Genomic DNA, 22,149 nt, shown 5'->3' with positions numbered 1-22,149 from the left:
TAGCATGCATGGGCACACACAGGCTCACATTCAAATCATTCTGATGAGAACACTATATTCTTCTTCACTGCCACGACTCAGTCAGGTCAATGGTACACACATGCGCACATCAGAAGCCACAAATGAGCACTGGATGGATGCAGGAAGAGTGCCCCAAAATGCATGAAAGAAAAGAATAAAAGTAAGCTTGGGAAGATTGTCTGAAATTATGCAAAGTATACTTGATTTGAACATGCATGGTACATCATTATCAGGCCTAGATTTACCCTTAAATGTATTGTTTATGTTATGCCATGACTGACTATTCACATTTTTTGTAGCAATTTGTAACAATTGTTGAAATAGGCCTTAAATATCAAATGTTCAAGCATGTTCAAATCATGCATACTTTATCTCATTTCAGACCATTTTCCAAAGCATAATAATAATATATTATTTTACATTTTGGAAAAACTAGCCAATTGAATTTAACATTGAGGTGTGAGACTTCTCTTCAAACTACAACCTGTGTATGCAAATGCAGTGCAGTTGTTGCCTCAGTTTGCCCTTGCTGTACTATAATGCTAAATTACCGGTAACACAATTGTACAGTGTAGTCACTGACCTGTTGAGACTAAAATGGTTTTGAGAAACAGGCCACTGATCACAGAGAAATATTAATCCGATGGCTTCAATCTGAATGTAGAATGTTCGTCTTCCACCACTTTCAACTTGGCTTCTCTATTTTGGCATGTCATGATAGGCATTTTATTTTTTCAATTTTCAAAAATTACTAAATGAATAATATAGATCTACAATCTCACATGTTTTATAGCTTATAGATCTTCTATTTTCACTATGAAATACAGGTGTGCCTTCAGATTTGGACTTGATCGTTGATCACAACAATATTGAAAACCATGGTTATAGCCACATGCAGAGCACAATATAGTTAGTTCTTTTCCTGACTGCTACTCTGGTACCTCTGCTGTGTTTCAGCTTACTGCTGTTGCTGCTATGACACCTGAATTTCCCCCTGGGGTTTAATCTATAGGTTTTAACAATCTGTTTATTGTTTTTTCATAAACAAATTTATAGGACATGGCATTTAAAGGAGTAGTTCACCCCAAAATGACTATTGTTCTATTGATTTGTCACACCATGGAGACTTGAGTTCAATAATTGCGACCGTCAGGTCGCAGTTTAGTATCAAAACCTCCACCGGCCGTCCGTCCGTCCGTCGGTCACACGTCACACCTTTGCCCTGCTCATATCTCCGCATCAGTATGACATCACACTGCTTGGTGTGTGCCGTCAGGGTCATTTGTGTACGGTGTGATGTCATACTGATGTCAGCAGTGTGATGTCATACTGATGTCAGCAGCTATGTCTCTATATATGGAGTTATATGTTGTTCGTGTCCAAATATGGGGCTTGTGAGGTCAGACTTAGTGAGATTCGTCGGTTATCTCCATATATGGAGGGAGAACCAGCTTATGAGCCGATGAGTTGTGTCAGAGTCGAGATCCTGCTTGCATCTAATCTGTCGGTAGATAATGCCGGTCTTATATAAGGGTCATTTGTGTACGGTGTGATGTCATACTGATGTCAGCAGTGTGATGTCATACTGATGTCAGCAGCTATGTCTCTATGGAGTTATATGTTGTTCGTGTCCAAATATGGGGCTTGTGAGGTCAGACTTAGTGAGATTCGTCGGTTATCTCCATATATGGAGGGATGTGTTGGTTATCTCCATATCTGGAGATTCAACCTTCAACGATTTTGACAGCTTGTTACTAATCTGTCGGTAGATAATGCCGGTCTTATATAAGGGTAATTTGTGTACGGTGTGATGTCATACTGATGTCAGCAGTGTGACAGGAGATAAGCGACCAACGGTCGCTTATCTCCCGATTAGGGAGTCTTACTGGTATATATACAGTATATATATATATATATATATATATATATATATATATATATATATATATATATATATATATATATATATTTTTTTTTTTGTATTTGTCCCACTCCTAAGAAAAACAAAAAGAAAACAGTACATTTACCCCCATTGATTCCAGATGGGGACCCAAATGCATTTGAGCTTAACTCCATAACCCATTAGATAAATGAAAAGGGGCCACATGTCACAGCACAACACCATGTACCTGAATCAAAATAATGAACCATATAATGCTTATAATCGACAAAGAAATTACACATTTATTAGTGATGTAAATAAATACCAACTCACTAACTTTTTACAAAGGATTCACAGAACACAGCAAATACACCAATGACCAATAAACCCTTTAACCAGGGATTGGATACCAGATTTCTTTCTCTCTTTTTTTAATTTTTACCAACAGTAGTCAGGACAGCATCATCTTGGATGCAGTTCATTCATAAAAACTTAGGTGAGGCTATATGCGCGAGTGCATGTGGTTAGAATGCAAGCTTGTGTAAGAAGTAACCTTGGTGTGAATTAAACCATGCCAATGTATTGAATTGCCCTGTTCAGTAAAGCTGTGGTTCTCAAACTGATTCTCATGGTCAATGAATTAAAATGTTATTTATTTTTCTTATTTACTGTATATAGATTTTGTATCTCCCAAGTCCCTCTCATGATGAATTGAATATATTTTTGTACTTTTGTATTTTTGTATGCATTTCCACCCGTGTTTGACTGTGTGTTTTTTCTGTTTATATGTATGTTTTAAGAGCTGCACTGCAACAAATTCCAATCAACTCTGTTGACGTGGCAATAAAGTACTGAATCTTGAATCTTGAAACCATTTCATGTCATGGACCCTAAAATTGATGTGTATTTGGCCGCAGCACCCATTTGAAAATGTTTTGAGCCAGGGAACCCCAGAAGAGAAGATTTGTGTTAAAAAATAGCAAATTCATTCCAAATTGTCCAATACTTTCAAGATTTTAAAAACAACGTTCAAAAACAGCAGGTGTAGTATAGCTGCAAGCTTGTATATCTACTATTTCTGAATAGCCAACATACAGTATAAGGTACAATATGGATATTCATAACATTGTTAAAATTATTGTGATGCTGTTTTACCAAATGTTGCTAGGGAGTTGGGACCCTGGAACCTATCTGGGGGCCCCAGACCACACTTTGAGAACCAATGCAGTAAACCACTGCAAGCTGCAATTGTTACCCAAATGTCAATCATTTGTAATAAAGTATAGGCCATTTTTTTCAGTCAGTGAATGAAATCACTGAGTGTGCAACATGTGTCTTTTATCAAGACTTTTGTGCAAGAGATAAAAAGTAAAGTTGCCTTTCTGTGAAAGGAGTCAATCAAGCAAAGTTGAACTATCAAAAATATGAAACATTGATACTGACTATAATACTTTATCTGTTTTAATATGAAGATGATGTTATAGCAGTAAGCATCATCAGGTACCCTATCAAAGTACAGTAGCTGGCTGTGAACACAGAATTAGGCTGCTTATAACCAATCTACAGTATACTAAATAGCCTACTAAATAAATACTGAATTGTCAGTGATAATGCAACTCAGACAATGTGGAAATGGTTCCACTCTCAGAGATAAACATTCAGGATCTTACTGTGTGTGTGCATGTTTCCAACCTAGTATTTTGTTACCCAGAAAACTAAAAGAATAAGTGCTGTCAACCACACAGCCTACTACACACAAATAGCTGATAAAGGAGTCTAAGAATACAACAGAAAGGAGAGAACTGTGTCAAAACGAACAGATTGACTGCATGCTCAACACATGGGGTGTCAGAATGACCTTTATCACACATTTCTCACAAGTGAGGTAAATGACAGTTAAAACATAAAATAATCTGGGATATTCCAGATTATGGGATATCACAGATTGAGCTAAACAGCTCAATCTGGATTGTTGATTTAAGTCTGAGCATTATGAGTCCATTATTAACACTCTCAAGAGAGTTAAATCAACACATCTGCTTTAATGATAATGTTAACCACTTGAACCATAGCATCTCTATTCTAGGGGGAACATTCAACAGATCTACAAGCTCGCATTGCAAGGTAATACGTTGTGAGCTTGTAGATCTGCTATTTAGTACAGAGTACAGAGCCGACCCCAGGCAACTAAGTACAGTATAAGCTTACTAGGTATAGAGTGGTTAATGGTGTTTAATCTGTGATCTGGTCAAAATATACATCATGAAAGGAGTATTTCATTAACTGCTAAGTGGACAGTATCACAACCATGAAAAGAACACATAGGCCTACTGAAAATGCATAGAAATTCTGTAAAAGGCGACCTTTCCTATTCAGTTACTGTGACAGAGAGAGAGAGAGAGAGAGAGAGAGAGAGAGACGGACAGACAGACGGTATAAATGATTCTCTAACAAGTGTCTGTATATAAACACAGACAGAACCTGTGTCAACAGCAACTTATTCAGTCTTTGATAAACAACAACCACACCACTCAGAAACAGTATACGTGTTTAATATATCTATGCTTCTATGTGTGTATAAGCACAGACAGGACCTGTATCAACAGCAACTTATTCAGTCTTTGATAAACAACAACCACACCACTCAGAAACAGTATACGTGATTAATATATCTATGCTTCTATGACAGTGTTTCCTCAAGATCAGCATCCAACATTGAAACATGTATATTCAACACATGCATGTAAAAGGTAAAGTTTATATCCTATATTTCCCATCACGGTTTATATTTCTTTACAAAAACAACACATTGACACTGACAGGAAGAGATACCGCAAATATGACAGTGATTACATACAGTATGTATATTTAATAATAATCAAGAGCAGATGCAAAAACATGAGACAAAGGGCCCTAATAGATAGTCTCAATCATATAACAAGCTTGTGGAGCCCCTGGCCTCGCCTTCAGACTAGATACCCTGTCTGCACTGATACGCCGTAGAGTGTTCTTTTGATAGGCTGCACTTCTTTTCTTCAGAGTGTCAGTGTCTATATTGGAGCTAAAACGGAAGTCCCCTCTCCACGAGCCAGTGGTCATAAAAGAATCATATCGGTCATCGTTCAGGAGGGTCCCACAGTGGCTTACATCTGTGTAGCTTGGGGGGCAATAGGTTGTGGGGAAAACAGGGAGATTGGAGGTGGCTGAGCTGTACGCATAATCATGCCTACAGACCTTAAAATAAATGACTGTGCTTACTAAAAGGAGGAGAAGAGAGGAAATGGTCACCAGAGCAATTATCAAATAGAGCGTTAAGTCCTCACTGGCCCGTGATTCGTCTGTGAATTCAAAGAGTTCATTAAGAACAGGCAGGTCATCACCAATGAATACACTGACTGTGGCAGTAGCTGAAAGAGATTCTGGGCCGTTATCCTTCACCAAGATAACCAGTGTTTGTTTTGGTTCATCATCCTCTACAAAAGATCGGACAGTTCGGATTTCGCCTGTATGCAAGCCTACCGTAAACAGGTTAGGCTGTGTGGATCTGACTATTTTGTAGGACAGCCAGGCATTATGCCCAGAGTCAGCATCCACGGCTACCACCTTAGTAACCAGGTAACCTTTGGGCGCCCCCAGTGGCACCATGTCTTCAGCAATGAAGCCGGTGGATTGGACAGGATATAAAATAGCGGGTGCGTTATCATTATTATCGCCAATGAAAATGTTTACTGTGCAAGTACTGGAAAGAGAGGGATCACCCCCATCCTGAGCTGTGACCTGCATTTGGAAATGAACTGACTGTTCATAATCAAAGGGATGTGAGGTGAAAAGTTCACCCGTTTCTGAGTTGATGGAAAGGAATGAAGATATTTCTGGTGCGGTGGCCCTAGACACAGAGTACATTACTTTAGCATTGGAACCGTCATCAACATCCTCCGCATGCACTCTCATTACAAACGTACCAATGGGTTGGTTTTCAAAAACCTGGACACTGTATTCACTCTGCATAAAAGTCGGGGGGTTGTCATTGATATCATTAATCATGATTGTAATTATCTTTCTACTGGAGAGTGAGGGCAACCCGGCATCGGTAGCCGTCACTGTGATGTTATACTCCGGCTGCATTTCTCTGTCTAGCATATCATCTGTCACTAACATGTAGTAATTCTTTACCTCTGACACTAGCTTAAATGGAACATTTTCTGAGATAGCACACTTGACCAGACCACTTTTTCCAGTGTCAAGATCATACACGTTAAGCAGAGCCACCATAGTCCCCGGTTTGGAGTCTTCAGCCACCGTGGCAGAGGCCGACTTCACTGCTATGGCGGGTTCATTGTCATTCTCATCAATAACATCAATTATAAGTTTACAGTGGGAGGCCTGACCACCGCCATCTTTAGCCTGGACATCCAGTTCATGCACACTGGCTTCTTCATAGTCAATGGGCCCTGCCACCCTAACCTCCCCACTTAATGAGTCAATTTCAACGACTCCTCTTGTTTTGTCTGACACATGACTGAAAGAGTAAGATATCTGTCCATAAACACCTTCATCTAAATCTGTGGCATTCAACATTGCCACCAAAGTCCCCCTGGCAGAGTTCTCCGGCACAGAGGCTTTATAAACTGTTTGGCTGAAAAGTGGGACATTGTCATTGGCATCTAAAACCTGGATGTGAATGCTTGCAGTTCCAGATCTAGCTGGAGAGCCCCCATCAACCCCATTAATTGTCAATGTGTATTCAGCTTGAGTCTCTCGGTCCAAAGCCTTTTTAAGGACTAACTCCGGGTACGAGTTACCGTTCATTTGCTTATTTATTTCCAGCGCAAAATGATCATTCAAACTCAATTTATATTCACGAACAGTGTTTGTGCCAAGATCGGGGTCATGCGCGCTCTCCAACGGAAAGCGCCTCCCCAGAATTGTCGATTCCACTAAATCTAGATGAATATCTCCATTTGCAAACGCTGGGCTGTTGTCATTCACATCTTGAATATCCAAAACAAGGCTGTACACTTTCAACGGATCTTCAAGTAGAAGTTGATACTGCAGGGCGCAGACACTCGCTTGTGCACACAGCTCCTCTCGGTCTATTCGTTGGCTGACTAAAAGAGACCCCGACTCAGTGTCTAATTCACACAGCTGCTGAGTGCCCTCCGCAACAATCCGGGCTCGGCGTGAAGCAAGCTCCCTTACTTTCAGCCCTAGATCCTGTGCAACATTGCCGATAACCGACCCTCGCTGCAGCTCCTCTGCCAGAGTGTAACGAACCTCTCCAAATGATGTGCCAGAAAGGAGGTTGAATACAGAAAATTGCAGCAACCACACGAGTTGAATGCTCTGTCCTATTGTTAAAAATCCTTTGCACAGTTCAAAGCATAGTTTCGGCAACATCATTGCAAATTATGTCCAAATATACAGCTGAAAATGGTTCTTATCCTCCCTCTCCCTGCTTCTCTAGCGGAGTGTAGCATGACCTACTAGTGAGCCTGCTCATGTCAGCTTAGATCTCCCTTCCCCCTGCTTCACTTGTGAGCCCCCACCACTGCTATGATCTCTCTCTCTCTCTCTCTCTCTCTCTCTCTCTCTCTCTCTCATAACACTGACACAGTTAGGATGAAACACTGTGGATGGATTGACTATATATATGAGTCAGACTTTAAAGGAGAGCACCACCAAGAGACCAGGGGCCTCATTACATTCTCCCTCTACTTGTGAGCCCCCACTACTCACTCACTCTCTCTCTCTCTCTCTCTCTCTCTCTCTCTCTCTCTCTCTCTCTCTCTCTCTCTCTCTCTCTCTCTCTCTCTCTCTCTCTCTGACACAGTTAGGATGAAGCACTGTGGATAGACTATATGTAAGAGTCATACTTTATAAAAGAGTGCCACCAAGAGACTATGGGCCTCATTACACTTGCACATTACATTCTTGTGTAACAAATGATCATGGCACTGGAGCAATCCTGCATTCTTTCCTCTGTTTTAACAGTAACATGCAATGTTTTTTAAGTCACATGAAATTCAAACTAATGTTAGGCAACTCACATCACAGGCAAGTGATTGGGATTCTTAAAAGTCAGAAAACCATAGGGGAAAAGCCTACACAAACAGATCAGTACTGGCACTATCAGTGCAATATATAAAGTTTAGACTTTAGAGCACTTTAAGCATTGTATTCAGCAAAGTGGACAAGGACAGAGGACAGGTTGAGTGATGTGCAAAGATCGAATGGCTTATGAGAGGACCTCATGAGGCTGCTGACATTTAGATGGAGAATAGCAAACAAAACACGCACATGCGTGCGCGCGCACACACACACACACACACACACACACACACACACACACACACACACACACACACACACACACACACACACACACAATTAACCTGACAGATTAAGTAACATGTTTATCATTCAACATTATATTAATACAAAAAAGACGTCCAGATCCAGTTATAATAGAGTGGGCAAACATTGATCATGAAGCTTGAAATCCCCAAAATAGTTTTGCTGCAAAAGGAACGATTAACCATGCAAATAGTGAGAAAAAATTAGTTATGTGTGTTCATGTACTGTACACTTCCAGGTTTCATCAATGACTGTGTCACTCTTTCATATTACAGACATCAATGGGGGGCTTACTCACTGGAGTGTGTAGGGAGCATCTACTGTATGTGCCAATTGAACATTTATCAATATTATAATTTGAATAACAACTGTGTATGCAGCCACAGGCCACAGCCTTGTCCACTTGAGAAGGAGCTTGACTGAATTTTCTCAGTCACACTTCATTCTAAACAAGCTAACTGATCAATAATTACTAATTAAAGAAATATCAGTACAAGGAGCTAAAAACATAATGTTGCACAATGTTGGTGCAAAGTATGAATATGTATGTTAAAAACAAAATAGCAGAAACTCAATTCACGTTTGGGCTCATGCTGTACTCAGGTTAAACAACTGATTAACATCAGTCTTACCTCATCTGATAAATCTGAGTCTCTCTCTCTCTCTCTCTCTCTCTCTCTCTCTCTCTCTCTATCTCTCTCTCTCTCTCTCTCTCTCTGACACAGTTAGGATGAAACACAGACTTAAAAAGAGTGCCACCAAGAGACTAGGAGCCATCAGTGCAATAAATAAAGTTTAGACCTTAGAGCACTTTAAGCATTGTATTCAGCAAAGTGGACAAGGACAGAGGACAGGTTAAGTGATGTGCAAAGACCGAATGGCTTATGAGAGGACCTCATGAGGCTGCTGACATTTAGATGGAGAACAGCAAACAAAACATGCACGAATGCACGCGCGCATGCACACGCACGCACGCACGCACGCACGCACGCACGCACGCACGCACGCACGCACGCACGCACACACGCACACACGCACACACGCACACACACACACACACACACACACACACACACACACACACACACACACAAACATTACCTGACAGATTAAGAAGTAACATGTTTATCATTCAACATTATATTTAACACCAGTTATACTCCATAATTCGGAGATAAGCGACAGTCAGGTCGCATACACAAACTTTAGAAGGCAATGGTAGGCAATCAGGAGGGAACATGGGAAATGGGACAGATCCATGTTGATGACATGACCAGATCTACCAGTTATAATGGAGTGAGCAAACGCAAAAAATAATAATAAAAATAAGCCATGCAAATATTGATAAAAAAAAGAACACAACATACATATTTAGATATTTGTGTTCATGTACTGTAGGCCTACTGTACACTTCCAGGTTTCTTCAATGACTGTGTCACTATGAACTCTTTCATAGTGACACAGCGAGTAAGCCCCCCTGGCTTACTCGCTAGAATGTGTAGGGAGTATCTACCGGTATGTGCCAACTGAACGTTTGTCAATGATATAATTTGAATAACCACTTTGTATGCAGCCACAGGCCACAGCCTTGCCTGCTTGAGAAAGAGCATGACTGAATTTTCTCAGTCACACTTCATTCTAAACAAGCTAAATGATTAATAATTACTAATTAAAGAAAATATCAGTACAAGGAGCTAAAAACATAGTGTTGCACAGTGTTGATGTAAAGTATGAATATACTGTATGTTAAAAACAAAACAGCAGAAACTTTGTTAAAAACAAAAGAAACTCAATTCACGTTTGGGCTCATGTTGTGCACAGGTTAAACAACTGATTAACATCAGTCTTACCTCATCTGATAAATCTGAGTCTCCAAAAACATCTGTAAAGTCAGATGGACTCAGAGTCTGGTCTGCAGGGAGTGTGCTGCCATTGTAAGATCTCACAAATTTGAAGTCACTTGTTCTAGACCCGGTTGTCAGGTACGGGTCATAATTGTAAGTGCTGCGTAAAGTTCCTGTGCAGGCGTCAACCTCTGAATAATTAGGAGGGAGATACGCACTGGGGATGGCAACCGCTCCATCAAACAACAGTCTTGGCTTTCTTCTGCGACAAAACTTCATACCCAGGATGATAATAATGAAGGTGAGAAAAAAGGTGGTCATGGACACCAGTGCTATGATCAGATAAGAAGTCAGTTTAGAGTTGTTTTCATCATAAGCCATATCTTTCAGCTCTGGAACCTCAGCCAAGTTGTCAGAAATTAGTAAATACATGGAACAGGTGGCAGAGAGAGAAGGCTGTCCATTATCTTTCACTTCCACAACAAGGTTCTGTTTCATGCTGTCAGATTCAGAAATGTCCCGCTGTGTCCTGATCTCTCCACTGTGGAGACCAATAGTGAAAAGCCCCGGATCAGTGGATTTAACAATACGATAAGACAGCCAGGCATTCTGTCCAGAATCTGCATCCACTGCTATCACCTTGGAAAGAAGAGAGCCCCCAAGTGCAGCTTTGGGGACCAGTTCAGTCATAAAGGAACTTCCCTCCGCGGCAGGGTAAATTATCTGAGGAGAGTTGTCATTCACGTCCATTATAAAGACACTGACGGTCGCATTGCTGCTGAGAGGCGGAGAACCATTGTCTCTGGCAACCACATGGACTTTAAAGCTCCTGAACTGTTCATAATCAAATGACCTCACAGCGTGGATCACCCCTGTGTCTCCATTAATGGACAGATAGGAGGAGACTGGCACCCCATTCACCTCACCAGGTAAAAGAGAGTAAATCACTGTACCATTTTGTCTCCAGTCTGGGTCTCGAGCAATAACAGTGCATAAAGTAGAACCTGGTTTGCTATTTTCAGTGACATAGGCAATATAGGACATTTCCTCAAACACAGGAAAGTTGTCATTTACATCACCTACTGATATCTGAATTATTTTATAAGAGGAGAGAGGTGGAGAGCCCTCGTCAGTGGCAGTAATTGTAATGTTATAATCAGAAACTAATTCACGGTCCAGCAGTCCTGAAGTTACTATAGAATAATAGTTTTTAATGGATGGAACAAGTTTAAAAGGAACATTTTGTTGAATGGAGCACCGGACCTGTCGGTTTTTTTCAGAGTCTCTATCTTGAACATTAATGATACCCACCTCTGTACCAGGTGGGGAATTCTCTGTTATAGGGTTATTCAAAGATTTTATATAGATCACAGGAGCATTATCATTAACATCCGTGATAGTAATGATCACCTTTGTGTTTGAGGATAGACCTAAACCATCTTTAGCTCTAACACGCAATTCAAATGTTTTGACAGTTTCAAAGTCAACATTGCCAACTACACATATTTCACCTGTTTTACGGTTAATAGTAAACAATTTCTTTACATCTTCTGAAACGTGTCCAAAATCATATGTTATATCTCCATTCAGTCCCTCATCTGCATCAGTAGCACTCACTCTAACAACTACAGTATCTAGAGGAGCATTTTCAGGCAGACTGGCTTTATAGATGGCCTCACTAAACACTGGTGCGTTATCATTAGCATCCAGTACAGTGACATGTATGACTACAGTACCTGATCTTTGAGGAGAACCACCATCTAGAGCTGTCAGAAGCAAATTGATATCATTCTGTTTCTCACGATCAAGCTCTTTATCAAGAACCAGTTCTACAGAACTGCCATCAACAGACAAAACGAAATTATCATTTCTCTGCAGGGTGTATTTCTGAATTGAATTTTGGCCTACATCAGCGTCATGGGCTTCCTCTATCAAGAAACGAGCTCCTTTGTCTGCTGACTCACGAATTTCTAAATTGATCAAGTCTTCCATAAATTGCGGGGAGTTGTCATTGATATCTTGAACATGAAGACTAATACGATGTAGCTCTAAAGGATTCTCAAGCACGAGTTCATATTTTATAACGCAAGACGCCTTTTCTCCACAAAGCCCCTCTCTGTCAATTCTCTCTGCAACAATCAGGTCTCCGTTGTTTAGGTTTATGTCACAATACCGTTCGTCCTCATTGTCCGTGTCAATACGAGCCTTTCTAGTGGATAGTTTGCTCGTCTCCAACCCAAGATCCTTGGCTGCATTTCCAATAACAGATCCGCGTTTCATCTCCTCTGGAAATGAATAGCTTATGTCTCCATAAGCAGCATGCCACGCGAGAACAAGGAAAACAGCAAAGCTCGTTTGAAATTGTAATCCTTTCAGCGCCATGGTAAGGATGTGGTGCGTACCGTGCGTAAAAAAGGAAGCTCTACTTGTTCACAATAATCATTAAACAATATAACAGTGACGGAATAAGACAGCTATTCACGGCTGTTGTGTGTGCTTCCTCGGTGGGCAACACCGGAATAACGCATAATTCTTACACACACCGACGAGTGGAGGAACGTCAACCTTCACGTAGACTGTCACATAGCGACACCGTGAGTAGAGTTGCGAAACAACAGACAGACTCCAGTAATTTTACAAAGACGTCAAAAAGTTGCTTCTAATCCACTATATGGGAAACACATGAATGTCTAACATGATTCACATGAGCCTATGCAAAGACCGAAACCAGATTACCAAGTTATTATAATTATTATGTCGTATATATGGCTATATAGGCGGGCCTAGCCTAAATCTAATTCCTGTCAAAGGTGGTCGTTTTCTTCCCCTTTTTCACCCGTCTTTTTATTTTTATTTACTAAATGCATACATGCACGAGCAATTAACACCTGTCATTCGTGGTGTATGAATTCACTCACATTTGTCCATTTTGCGCACGACTCATGCGCCCGATTTCGTATGCCTATAATGGTGACGGGTGAACAGATTAGAATACCTTCTATCAGTATTATAAATAATAATATATATAAAAAATATATGAATTATAATATCGAAGTATTTATGGAGAAATAAAACATTAAGGTAAAAAAAGGTAAAACCCCGAATATGAACACATTTTAATAAACGTATTTATTTAATACAGCTGTCAACCGAACGAATTCTCACGCACGCACGCACGCACGCACACATACACACACACACACACACACACACACACACACACACACACACACACACACACACACACACACACACACACACACACACACACACTTACACTTGAGTACTCATGAGAGAGAGAGAGAGAGAGAGAGAGAGAGAGAAAGAGAGAGAGAGAGACAGATAGACAGATAGACAGAAAGAGAGAGAGAGAGAGAGAGAGAGAGAGAGAGAGAGAGAGAGAGAGAGAGAGAGAGAGAGAGAGAACGTATACATATGAGGCAGCATTACCTTGTCTGCCCTCTATACTACTCAACCCCTGCAGCGTAAAATACCTCGCAGTGTTTAATTAGATATATCCATAAACACTATCAATCAACTGATAAAAGGATAGGCCATTAACAAAAACGCTTTATTTCCCTGCAGTATAATTTCGGCAAGTTCACATAGCAAATTACTATGTAAAAAGAAGCAAGGCGTCCTTAAACTTAAAAGGATACTGTTCTAAACGAAGACGGCGCTATCCATGGTCCTGAAAAGCTGTAGAAGCGGTCCCATTTACAAAACAAAAATAATAATAAAAAAGAGAGGGAAAAAAAAGGAAAAATAAGTCAACTATACACTTACACACCCGCAGGAGCCTCACACACTATACAGTATGCATGACATTCTATCAATGTTTGAGTAACAAATCACCATGGAACTGCATGGGGAAATCCTGCAAACACTGCGTGTGGTTGTTAGGTCACAGGCAGGTATATAATGTTATAATTTAGGCAGTGCAACTGTGTGATTCGGATTATTCAAGTTTCCTAAATCACAAGAAACAACCACATGAACAGATATGCTCAGTACATGCAGACACATTCAAGATGGTGCAATATTAGCCATGGTTGTCATGATATGACAAGTTTTAGTGCGATATTAGAGAGAGAGAGAGAGAGAGAGAGAGAGAGAGAGAGAGAGAGAGAGAGAGAGAGAGAGAGAGAGAGAGAGAGAGACTAGCCTAGGGATAGAACGATTCTTCGATGTGGAAAAAGATCAGGGGCCTGGTATATAATCCCCTGGGATTCCGGTAGGGTTTAAGTGGTTATATTAAGAAGAAAGGGAGGACAAAAAAGAGGGTGCATAATCAATTAAACCAACTGAATAAACAAGAACAGCTCCGTAGCATATAGACAGCCTCATAAAACGCACCATTCAAGTCGCATGGTCGCACCCCAAGTCAACAATCGCATCTTAAGGCAAACAGAATGACGCAGATCTTTCATATAGGCTATAATAATGACATGCCATGGAAAACCTCGAAACAAGACAATGAAATGAATAGAAACTGCGCCAAAACAAACGCCATTACGCACAGCATGCAGGACAACTTTCCACGCTGTTTGGTTGTTTATTTATCACGTGTCTCTCATTTATAATCTATATGATTGATAAAAGCAACACAAAAACGTGTTATATATAATGAGGAGGATATACTGTACACACACACATATTATGCTGGCGTAAAGTTGGTTGGAGAACCTTTGAGCTGCAGATTCTTACCTCGGGGGAACTATCGATGTCCCCAAATACTTCTGCAAAGTCTGTTGGAGATTTTTTCAGGGTCTGGTCTGCAGGCAATGTGTTGTCATTGTAAGAGCTGACGAACTTAAAGTCACTGGTTCTAGATCCCGTAGTTAAATAGGCGTCATAATTGTAAGCGCTGCGTAAAGTTCCTGTGCCATCAACCTCTGCGTAATTGGGAGGGAGATATGCGCTGGGAATGGCAACCGCTCCATCAAACAACAGTCTGGGCTTTCTCCTACGACAAAACCTCACACCCAGGATGACAATGATGAAGGTCAGGAAAAAGGTAGAGACAGAAACCAGCGCTATTATCAGATAAGAGGTCAGTTTAGAACTGTTCTCATCATAAGACATGTCTTTCAATTGTGGCACTTCAGCCAAGTTATCAGAAATAAGCAAATACATTGCACAGGTGGCAGAGAGAGAGGGCTGTCCGTTATCTTTCACTGCGACAATAAGGTTCTGTTTCATGCTGTCTTGTTCAGAAATGTCCCGCTGTGTCCTGATCTCTCCACTGTGGAGGCCAATAGTGAAAAGTCCCGGATCAGTGGATTTGACAATATGATATGACAACCAAGCGTTCTGTCCAGAGTCTGCGTCCACTCCTATTACCTTGGACACCAGAGAGCCCCCCTGCGCTGCTTTAGGGACCAGTTCAGTCATGAAAGAGTTGCTCTCTGAGGCGGGGTACAGTATCTGAGGAGAGTTGTCATTCACATCCGTTACAAAGACACTGACTGTTGCGTTGCTGCTGAGAGGAGGAGAGCCGTTGTCTCTAGCCAGCACGGTGACCTTAAATCTCCTAAATTGCTCATAATCAAACGACCTCGCAGCGTGGATCACCCCCGTGTCTCCGTTGATGGACAGGTAGGAGGACACCGGCGAGCCTTTCACTTCACCAGGTAAAAGAGAGTAAACCACTGTTCCGTTTTGCCTCCAGTCTGGATCTAGGGCAGACACTGAACATAAAGTGGATCCAGGTTTATTATTTTCAGTGACGTAGGCGCTGTAGTTATTTTCCTCAAACACAGGTGGGTTGTCGTTGACGTCACCTACTGATAACGGAATAGTTATAGAAGATGACAGAGGTGGGGAGCCTTCGTCAGTGGCTGTGATTGTAATGTTGTAATCTGACACTAGTTCACGGTCCAGGTGTCCGGTGGTCACCAGTGAATAATAGTTTTTGATGGATGGAACAAGTTTAAAAGGAACATTTTGTTGAATGGAGCACCGCACCTGTTGGTTTTGCTCAGAGTCTCTATCCTGGACGTTAATGATGCCCACCTCTGTTCCAGGTGGCACATTCTCCGGTATGGGGTTATTCAACGATTTTAGATGAATCACAGGGGCGTTATCATTAACATCTGTGATAGTAATGACCACCTTTGTGTTTGAGGATAGACCTAAACCATCTTTAGCTCTAACACGCAATTCAAATGACGTGACTGTTTCAAAGTCAACATTGCCAATTACACGTATTTCACCCGTTTTGCGGTCAATAGTAAACAGCTTCTTTACATCTTCTGAAACGTGTCCAAAATCATATGTTATATCTCCATTCAGTCCCTCGTCTGCATCAGTAGCACTCACTCTAACGACTACAGTATCTAGAGGAGCATTTTCAGGCAGACTGGCTTTATAGACGGCCTCACTAAACACTGGGGCGTTATCATTAGCATCCAGTACAGTGACGTGTATGACTACAGTACCTGATCTTTGAGGAGAACCACCATCTAGAGCTGTAAGAACCAAATTGATATCATTCTGTTTCTCCCGATCAAGCTCTTTATCAAGAACCAGTTCTACAGTACTGCCATCAACTGACAAAACGAAATGATCATTTCTCTGCAGAGTGTATTTCTGAATTGAATTTTGGCCTACATCCGCGTCATGGGCTTCCTCTATCAAGAAACGAGCTCCTTTGTATGCTGACTCACGAATTTCTAATTTGACCAAATCGTCCATAAATTGCGGGGAGTTGTCATTGATATCTTGAACATGAAGGCTAATAGGATGTAGCTCTAAAGGATTCTCAAGCACGAATTCATATTTTATAACGCAAGACGCCTTTTCTCCACAAAGCCCCTCTCTGTCAATCCTCTCTGCAACAATCAGGTCTCCGTTGTTTAGGTTTATGTCACAATACCGTTTGCCATTCTTGTTCGCGTCAATACGCGCCTTTCTAGTGGATAGTTTGCTGGTCTCCAACCCAAGATCCTTGGCTGCATTTCCAATAACAGATCCGCGTTTCATCTCCTCGGGAAATGAATAGTTAATGTCTCCATAAGCAGCATGCCACGCGAGAAACCAGAAAACAAATATTCCCATTTGAAAGATGAATCCTTTCAGCGCCATGTTTGGTGCGTAAAGAGAAGTCCTTTCCGTTAAGATGAAACAATAAAATTGATCCCTTGACAGCCTGGCCCGAACGTGAACAGTTATACAGTGTGACTGCTTCCTCGCTGTCCAGCAGCAACTCAGGCTTTGTGTTCGTACTCTACACTGCACCGAAGTATGGAGGAAAGTCCACATCACGTAAACTGTCACATAGCGACACCGTGAGTAGAGTTACGAAATGACACAACAGAACAGACTCAAGTTAAAAGAACACCTCAAAATCTAATTTCTTCTAATTAAAAATAATCATGTAAATATGTCACTTATGAATGTGATACCTATTCACTGTTACACATGCAGATAGGCTACGCAAAGACCGAAACACTTCGCAGTACTATAGACCGTCACCCGGCCTTCACCACCAGCCACCAGGGTTTTATCGCACTGTTTCCCAAACAATGGGTCAGGACCCATTAGTGGGTCACGGACCAATTTTTATGGTTCACGACTCAAGTAAAAATCACTTCTTCTTTTCCTACATTAAAAACGTTATATAGTCTACATTTCAAAATATTGATTAAAATAATTGTATACATTTTAAAACAAACAAACACACAAATCTAAGAAATTCCATGGATATATATATTTTTAATAATAATTAAGAATTTGTGAAAATAGTGTGCTTGTAGATCTGCTTGTAGGTTAGATCTGCTTGTAGATCTGATATTTTGTAGTGTGCTTGCTATTGTGGTCCCGGGAAAAGACTAATCTCTCTTTTGGGTCTCAACCCGAAAAGTTTGGGAAACACTGGGTTATATCTCATATCAAATATCATGACAATATATATTCCGTTGAATGCAGCATATCACTTGATTTTTTTATGCTTTTATGTTATCTACATGTGGAATTGTAGATAACATGTGGATAAATGGTAGGCCTATAATAGGTGTTTGTACTTAGGCTATGCTTCATTCAAATATTTTACACCAGGCAAATTGCACTAAAACAGAAAGAAACATCAACAAACGAACGAACCAGCCTCACATTTTGTAAAGGCAAATACATGTAACAATGCACATGCGGTTGTCCAAATTTGGGTTAAAATAAAAGGCCTCCGACCTGGCCCGTGGCCCAGCAGTCCAGGGACCAATAGGCTGATGTTTAGCCCATCTCTCTCCCCTGTATCCTATCTGTCTGTAACCTATAAACAAAGACCCCCTTATCTTTAAAATAGAAGGCCTCCAAGAAACTCTATGCCCAACACGGCTACAACAATGATAGGTGCAGTGGGCTGGTGGGGTTAAAACACGGAATCCTTTCCATCTCCTGGGCAAACATATAATCATCATCATTATCATCATCATTATGGAGAAATAAATCGTGAAAAAGAGGGAAAATAAATACTATGGTGAGGAAGAGTCTTGCTATGGTTATATCATATTTGATCATATTGATCATGTTATGATCATATTCTTCTTGCATTATAGGATAATAACTGTGTATATGGCCTAGGCCGTATTTCAAGAGACCCTTGGGCATAACGTTTAATTAATCAACCAGTTCAAATTACCAGAGCATAGCCTTTTCCACCAATAAACAAATGTTCTTTTTTCACTCATTAATTTGAATTAGACCAGTAAGAGGAAGAAGTGCGCGGACAAGCAGGATTTCAATATCCCAGATAGGCTATAGAGCATAGTTGACCTTAGATGCTCCGTTGCAATAATTAAATAAAATAAAAATTAAATAACATAAACATGGATAAAAATGAATACATTAAAATATTTAATTATGCTCAACAAATATGGAAGCTCAACAAATAAGGCTAAGAAACCTTTAAAAAGGTTATGAAACTGTTCAACTGGTTAAACGGACACATGGACACGCGTAAAGGATCGTCTGCATCTCACATGCATTTTTTTGTAATCCTTTTGGGTTGGGGGCAGGGGGTGGGGGTTGGTTGGCAGGAAAACAGATATGGTAAGTATAAGTATATTCTCATATGCTAATAGCTTTTACTTAAGAAAGGAAACTTGAAAACAGACATATCTATTACGCACAATCCAAATTACGCACAACATTGAAATGTGCGTATTGGTTTAACCCATCTCGACCAAATATACAATACAAGTGAAAATATCAATCAATCTTATATAGCGTGCCTAGAGTGAAACAAAAAAGTGCTGACGGAACGTTGTTTGGATTAAGTTTGAGTGCTAGGTTCCTACCTCGGGGGAACTATCGATGTCTCCAAATACCTCTTCAAAGTCAGTTGGAGTTTTTCTCAGAGTCTGGTCAGCAGCAGGTAATGTGTTGTCATTGTAAGATGTGACAAACTTAAAGTCACTGGTTCTAGAACCCGTAGTTAAATAGGCGTCATAATTGTAAGTGCTGCGTAAAGTTCCACATGTGCCGTCAACGTCTGCGTAATTAGGAGGGAGATATGCGCTGGGAATTGCAACCGCTCCATCAAACAACAGTCTGGGCTTTCTCCTGCGACAAAACTTCACACCCAGGATGACAATGATGAAGGTCAGGAAAAAGGTGGAGACAGAAACCAGCGCTATTATCAGATAAGAGGTCAGTTTAGAGTTGTTCTCGTCATAAGACATGTCTTTCAGTTCAGGAACTTCAGCCAAGTTATCAGAAATAAGTAAATATACGGAGCAGGTGGCAGAGAGAGAAGGCTGTCCATTATCTTTCACTGCCACAATAAGGTTCTGTTTCATGCTGTCAGTTTCAGAAATATCCCGCTGTGTCCTGATCTCACCACTGTGGAGACCAATAGTGAAAAGTCCCGGATCAGTGGATTTAACAATATGATATGACAGCCATGCATTCTGTCCAGAGTCTGCATCGACTGCTATTACTTTGGACACTACAGAGCTCCTCTGGGCTGCTTTGGGGACCAGCTCAGTCATGAAAGAGTTGCCCTCCAGGGTGGGGTACAGTATCTGAGGGGAGTTGTCATTCACATCCGTTATGAAGACACTGACAGTCACGTTGCTGCTGAGAGGAGGAGAACCGTTGTCTCTGGCCATCACATGGACTTTAAAACTCCTGAACTGTTCATAATCAAATGCCCTCACAGCGTGGATCACCCCTGTGTCTCCATTAATGGAGAGATAGGAAGAGACTGGGGAACCATTTACATCACCAGGTAAAAGTGAATAAATCACAGTACCATTTTGTCTCCAATCTGGGTCTCGTGCAGTAACGGAACATAACGTAGATCCAGGTTTGTTATTTTCAGCCACGTATGCCCTGTACTCTCCCTCGAACACAGGTGGGTTGTCGTTGACGTCACCTACTGATAAATGAATGGTTTTAGAGGAGGCCAGAGGGGGGTCGCCCTCATCAGTGGCAGTGATTGTAATATTGTAATCTGACACTAGTTCACGATCAAGATTTCCTGCGGTCACTAAAGAATAGTATTTATTAATTGATGGAATTAGCTTAAATGGAACGTTTTGCTGAATGGAGCAACGAACCTGTCGGTTCTTGTCAGAGTCTCTATCCTGCACGTTAATGATGCCCACCTCTGTACCAGTTGGCACATTCTCTGGTATGGGGTTATTCAATGATTTTAAATAGACCACAGGGGCATTATCATTTATATCAATTATATCAATTATCAGTGTTGCATATGATTCCAACCCGAGACCGTCTTTGGCGCTAATCTGCATTTCATAGGAAGACTCTTTCTCATAATCAATAGGGCCAATTACTCGAACCTCTCCTGTTGTAGGGTTTAGAATAAAGGCGTTAATACTTTCAACTGAAATATGATCAAACTCATAGGTAACGGCACCATTAATTCCTTCATCTGCATCAGTAGCACTCACTGTACATACTACAGTATCCAGAGGAGAGTTTTCAGGTAAACTTGCTTTATAGATGGTCTGGCTAAACACTGGGGCGTTATCATTAGCATCCAATACGTTTATGTGTATGATTACAGTACCCGATCTTTGAGGGGACCCGCCATCTAAAGCAGTAAGCAATATCCTCACATCTTGCGTTTCTTCTCTGTCTAATTCTTTTTCTAATATTAATTCGCCATATTTTCTTCCAATGCCTTTTGTGTTTACATTTAATGTGAAATAGGCATTTTGTTGAAGTGTGTAACCCTGGACAGCATTCACTCCAATGTCTGCATCGTGCGCCTCGTTGAGAAGAAAACGTGCACCTTTCGTGGCCATTTCGTTAATTTCTATTGTTATCAAATCCTCTTTAAATTGGGGCGAGTTGTCATTGATATCTTGAATACTGATACTAATGCGGTGCAGTTCTAATGGGTTTTCTAAAACAAGTTCCTGTTTCAAAACACACGATGACTTCTTAGCACAAAGGCCCTCTCTGTCAATCCTCTCAGCAACAAGCAACTCGCCGGTATTGAGATCGACACGACAATACTGAATGCTGTTACCCTCCGTATCAATACGTGCCTTGCGAGCGGACAGTCTTCCCGATTCGAGTTCAAGATCCTTGGCTATATTTCCAATCACAGATCCACGTTTCATCTCCTCGGGGATCGAGTAGCTGATGTCCCCATAGACAGAATGCAGCAGTACAAGAAACGCAAAAGCCACGCCAAGGAAACGAAAACAAACAATGGTCTCTCCCATCGTCAAAACCAGATATAGCAGGCTACATATATCTGATACTGATCATTTAAAAACAATATAGATTCCACTTCCTCGATGTGCTCCGATATGCAGAATCACCGCAAAGCAGCAAAGACGCACGTCTCCTCGTCTGCACCACCAAAATAAAAGCTGTGTAGCCTATTCTTCTAATCTACACAACTAGACAGACTCAGATAATCTATTACTTGGTGGTGCATAGCGACACCATGAGTATATCTGAGACATAACACTGCAAAAGGTTATTCTGAAAACAGGTTCAACCAGGAAACATAAAATCATATTTTCTGATCACAGGATGGATGACATGTTGGATGACATGATCAGCTGTGAT

General features: G+C 41.0%; 4 protein-coding genes across 4 annotated transcripts in view; all 4 read right to left on the bottom strand.

Moving 5' to 3' along the window:
- Nucleotides 1-12,483, bottom strand: part of LOC308301925 (protocadherin gamma-A10-like) — a gene marked incomplete at both ends in the record, with an annotated part of 92,856 nt that extends 80,373 nt beyond the window's left edge. Inside the window, one exon of the mRNA XM_080746074.1 lies at nt 11,815-12,483. Within this exon, the coding sequence (XP_080602200.1) occupies nt 11,815-12,483 (669 nt within the window). The remainder of the gene's footprint in view (nt 1-11,814) is intronic.
- LOC308302351 (protocadherin gamma-C5-like) overlaps nt 1-22,149 on the bottom strand; it is a gene marked incomplete at both ends in the record, with an annotated part of 340,087 nt that overhangs the window by 142,456 nt on the left and 175,482 nt on the right. The window lies entirely within an intron of this gene.
- Nucleotides 4,817-11,145, bottom strand: LOC308301926 (protocadherin beta-15-like; the record flags this gene model as incomplete). Its single annotated transcript, XM_080746075.1, has 2 exons — nt 4,817-7,246; nt 10,108-11,145. 2 exons carry the CDS (start codon nt 11,143-11,145, stop codon nt 4,817-4,819), a joined length of 3,468 nt encoding a protein of 1,155 aa, XP_080602201.1.
- LOC308301924 (protocadherin gamma-A11-like) lies at nt 14,064-21,797 on the bottom strand (the record flags this gene model as incomplete). Its single annotated transcript, XM_080746073.1, has 3 exons — nt 14,064-14,072; nt 14,809-16,991; nt 21,599-21,797. The coding sequence occupies 3 exons, from the start codon at nt 21,795-21,797 to the stop codon at nt 14,064-14,066; spliced, it is 2,391 nt and encodes a 796-aa protein (XP_080602199.1).

This window comes from Nannobrachium achirus (assembly GCF_963921795.1).
Source record: "Nannobrachium achirus genome assembly, chromosome: 17".
In the NCBI taxonomy this organism is placed as follows: domain Eukaryota; kingdom Metazoa; phylum Chordata; class Actinopteri; order Myctophiformes; family Myctophidae; genus Nannobrachium; species Nannobrachium achirus.
Note: the sequence above shows the minus strand (reverse complement) of the source record. Positions and strands in the feature narration are given on the sequence as shown.